This window comes from Cebus imitator, unplaced genomic scaffold (assembly GCF_001604975.1).
Source record: "Cebus imitator isolate Cc_AM_T3 unplaced genomic scaffold, Cebus_imitator-1.0 Scaffold285, whole genome shotgun sequence".
Taxonomy (NCBI): domain Eukaryota; kingdom Metazoa; phylum Chordata; class Mammalia; order Primates; family Cebidae; genus Cebus; species Cebus imitator.
Genome location: NW_016107600.1, coordinates 1,036,199 through 1,040,511, shown reverse-complemented (window position 1 = coordinate 1,040,511; position 4,313 = coordinate 1,036,199). Strand labels below are relative to the sequence as shown.

Here is a 4,313-nt window from a genome sequence, read left to right as displayed (position 1 = left end):
GTAGCTGGGATTACAGGCACGCGCCACCATGCCCAGCTAATTTTTTGTAGTTTTAGTAGAGACGGGGTTTCACCATGTTGACCAGGATGGTCTCGATCTCTTGACCTCGTGATCCACCCTCCTCGGCCTCCCAAAGTGCTGGGATTACAGGCTTGAGCCACCGCGCCCGGCCCGAGTCCCAAATCTTTAGCAGGCCCATAGGCCCTGGTGTGGCTGGCCTCTGCCTGCCGTTACTTCTTCTTATTGTTCATTGCGCTCCCCGTCAAGTCACGTCTTATTATTCTTTCTTATAGTTCAGTGGTGCTGCCTTCTAGCACTTAGCACACTTGACATTTGACATTGTGTTTACTTGATCCATTTCTGTCTCCTCCGTTAGTCTGCAAGATTTGTAAAGGCAGGGACCGTGTTTTTCCTGGCCTTTAGCATAGTGCCTGACATATAGTTCATAATTATTTGTTGAATTAATATGTGAATGAGTTTGGAGGGCTGTGCCTGGAGGTATTTCTTTAACAATGTTGGGGTTTTTTGTTTGTCTTTTGGGGGTTTTTTGACTGGGCACAGTGGCTCATGCCTGTAATCCCAGCACTTTGGGAGGTCAAGGAGGGCAGATCACCTGAGGTCAGGAGTTCGACACCAGCCTGGGCAACACGGTGAAACCCTGTCTCTAGTAAAAATTCAAAAATTAGCCAGGCAAGGTGTTGAACGCTTTTACTCCCAGCTACTGGGGAGGCTGAGGCAGAAGAATCACTTGAACCCAGGAGGCAGAGGTTGCAGTGAGCTGAACTCGTGCCATTGCACTCCAGCCTGGGCAACAGAGCAAGACTTCGTCTCAAAAAAAAGAAAAAAAAAATACACACACACACACACACACACACAAACATGTATTGTTTATGTAATAAAAAAGAAAAAATAATAAAAAATATTATTATTATTGAGATAGGGTCTTACTCTGTCACCTAGGCTGGAGTGCAGTGGCACAATCTCAGCATACTGCCAGCCTTGACCTCCCCAGGCTCAGGTGCTCTTCCCATCTCGGCCTCCTGAATAGCTGGGACCACAGGCATGTGTCACCATGCCCAGACAATTTTTTGTTTTTTGTATAGGTGGGATTTCACAGTGTTGCCTAGGCTGTTCTTGAATTCCTGGGTTCAAGCAATCTGCCTACCTCGGCCTCCCAAAGTGCTGGGATTACCAGTATGAGCCACAGCACCCGGCCCCTATTATTATTTTTTGAGATGGTCTTGCTCTGTTTTTTTTTTTTTTATTTATGTATGGAACACTTCACGAATTTGCGTGTCATCCTTGCACAGGGGCCATGCTAATCTTCTCTGTATTGTTCCAATTTTAGTATACATGCTGCCAAAGCGAGCATGATCTTGCTCTTCCATGCTGGAGTGCAGTGGCATGCTCACGGCTCACACAGCCTCAACCTCCCAGGGTCAAGCAATTCTCCCACCTCAGCCTCCTGAGTAGCTGGGACTACAGGTATGCAATGCCATGCTGAGCTAATTTTTGTAATTTTGCAGTGATGGGGTTTCCTCATGTTGCCCAGGCTGGTCTTGAGCTCCTGGGTTTAAGTGATCCACCCACCTTGACCTCCCAAAGTCCTGGGATTACAGGTGTGGGCTATCTCGCGTGGCCATTTTTAATGTTTTGGAAAAGAGAAAATCTAAAGCAGAAGCGTGAACAGGACCCAGCTGCTGTGTAGCCCCCACTTCCATACAGGCATACACACACATATACATTCCTTGATGCTCACCTTGGGATGCAGTTCCAGTATTAGCAGCGGCCCAGAGAGCAGGGGGCCAGGGCCCCCGCGGCTGGCGGTGATAAATCGGACAATGTGGTCGTGCCGTAGGCCTGGCAGTTCGTACAATGCTCTCTCAGCTTGGAACTGAGCCAGAGACCTCGGTGGGAAGGCCTTGATGGCAACCAGTTTGCCTTGCAGCTGCCCGGCCCAAACCACTGCATGACCTCCTTCCCGGATTACCTGGTAGGGACACTGTGCTGAGTGTGGGCCTCTGAGCTATACCAGGGCAAGGCTTCCTCCCCAGCACAACCTCCAGGAGTGCCCAGAGGAGCCCTTCTCTCCCTCCCTGGGCACCTGGGAGAAGCACAGCTCGGGCAGCTCCTGCAGCTCCACACTCCAGTCCCTGCCTGAGTCTGGCCCTGGCTCTGGCTCTGGCTCACCTCTCACTCTGTAAGTCTTTCGCTGTAGCAGGGCTGGAACAGAGAAAAGCCTTAGGGTCAGGGTGCGCATGCATGGGGACAGGAAAGGGGACTTTGTGGAAAGGCAGCTTTGTGAGAGGTAATGGGAGTCTGGGAATCAGGCTATAGAGATCCCAAGACCATGGGTGCCTGGAGAGGGGTCAGAGCTTTGGGGCAATCTGGGGTCACAAGGGAGGGATGGGGTGGATTAGTACCCAAGATGATGCTGCCCACCAGCAGCAGGAGGAGGAGGAACAGCCCCAGCAGCACCAGTGCCATCCAGATGGACTCACCTGGACATCAAGGCAAGAATGCAGGCTGGCGAACCCTGACCCAAACCTGCTCTCTGCTCTTCCCCTCCTGAGAGTTTGCTTCTCAACCCACCCCCACCCTGGTCACAAGACCCCTTATCTCCCAGTCACCAGGGCAACCAACTTCCCAAGGCCAGGAGGAGGATAGTATGGGGTGGGAGTAGGGTGAGAACTAGCACTGGTTCCACCTCTCATCCTAACCTGGGCCCCAGCCCCCACCAGGTTCCGGTACCCTTGGGTGGCTACCTGGGGTGACCTGGGGACCCTGGGAGTCAGGAGTCCCAGGGCTCCCTGGAGGAGGCAGATGACTGTAATTGGCATTGCAGAAGTCAGTGCCACAGGAGCAGGTGAAGAGAGTGGAGCCAGGGCTGGGGTGGGCTCGGGGACTTGGGTCACAGTGGAGGGACTCACAGCCTGGCTCATCACTGTCTCGGCATCCTGATGGGGTGGGATTAGGGGAAGAGGAGAGAAAGAAGGAGCAAGGAAGAAAGCACAAAGGGGTGTGGAAACAGAGGATAAATCCCTTCTCTGTCGGAGGCATCCCTTCCATCTCTCATGGGCTTTTCTTTCCCACCACATATTCTATTTCTCCCCTTCCCCCTTGGCTGCCACCCACACCCCAGGATGTGTCTGTCCCCCACCCTAGCTATCACCTAGCATATACTTTGCCATTCACCTTGCATTTCCACCTGTGCCCGGTCTTGGGTCAGGTTCCAGATCCCAAAGCAGCAGCGGCTGTAGAGGCAGCGGATAGCTCTGGGGAGCTCTGGGTCTGCATCTAGCAACTCTCCCAATGTCTTTGTGCTTCCCCGCACTCCGGGGGACTCAAAGAACACACAGGTTCGCCTGTTTGGGGGTGCTGAGGCCCAGGTGGGGAAAGGAAAGGATTCAAGATGGGAGTGAATGCAGAGGCCGAAAAGTGGCCAAAAGAACAGACAAAACATGTTTCACATCCCAGCGTCAGTATGGTAAAGCCACAGGAGGAACCAGGGTCAGCAGAGGCCTGGAACCTGAGCCCTGCCATGGGGACACATGGCTCTATCCTTCATCTTCACTCACCCAGCCCACTCACCACTCTTCCAAAGGGGTGGCTGTTCCTTCAAGCACCCCTTTCCCTCGCTGGGTGGATGGAAAGACCCTGCCCCTCCCTGTCGACGCTTACCTTCCACAGCTGTGGGAAGTAATGCCCAAAGCCCCAGAGACCCTAGCATCTTGCTGGAGGATGGCAGCAGCAGGAGGAGGAGAGCATGAGCCAGCACAGCTGCCCCTGGCCAAAGCTTTCTTCAGATACAGGGCATCGTGGGACTTCTGATCCCTCAGTCCCCAACTCCGCCCCCCTCATCCTTTCCCAGCCTCTGTGGGGGAGAAGGCTGCTGTGGGGGAGAGGGTGGGTGTGGGGAAAGCAGGGAAAGAAAGGGAGGAGCAGAGAACCAATCTTATATCCTCTTCTCTTCTGCAGCCTCCTCTTTGCTCTGCATAGTGGGAGGAGGGGACCTTGGAGGCCCAGCTGAGAACCCAGTGATGCCTAATTTCAAATCTCTGCCCTTTGCTGACCTTGGAAGAAGATGCGGACTCTGTTGACTCTTTTCAGTAGGAAACCAAAGTGAGGTCAAATGCTTAGAGTCATTCAGCTCTGCCCAAGATCCTTTCTAGCCTAAGATCCCTTTATATTCAGGGTTCACATCTGTAGCTGCTTGAGCAGAGGAATGCCTCACAGCCCATACTAGAGGTTACCCTGTTTTCCAAACTTAAGAATCACAAAGTATATCAGAATTTTTTTTTTTTTTTTTTTTT

At 52.6% G+C, this 4,313-nt stretch overlaps 1 protein-coding gene and 1 non-coding gene across 2 annotated transcripts in view; both read right to left on the bottom strand.

Moving 5' to 3' along the window:
* The window catches only part of AMHR2 (anti-Mullerian hormone receptor type 2), a 10,054-nt gene extending 6,261 nt beyond the window's left edge, over positions 1-3,793 (bottom strand). Inside the window, exons 1-6 of the mRNA XM_037729015.1 lie at positions 3,682-3,793; positions 3,196-3,378; positions 2,766-2,957; positions 2,424-2,501; positions 2,105-2,223; positions 1,744-1,990 (exon numbers count right to left, since the gene is read on the bottom strand). Of these exons, the coding sequence (XP_037584943.1) occupies positions 1,744-1,990; positions 2,105-2,223; positions 2,424-2,501; positions 2,766-2,957; positions 3,196-3,378; positions 3,682-3,730 (868 nt within the window). The 5' untranslated portion in view covers positions 3,731-3,793. The remainder of the gene's footprint in view (positions 1-1,743; positions 1,991-2,104; positions 2,224-2,423; positions 2,502-2,765; positions 2,958-3,195; positions 3,379-3,681) is intronic.
* On the bottom strand, positions 1,266-1,372 carry LOC119467411. The gene has a single exon (XR_005195946.1). It is a non-coding gene; the product is annotated as a U6 spliceosomal RNA (small nuclear RNA).
* Positions 3,794-4,313: the final 520 nt, after the last annotated feature.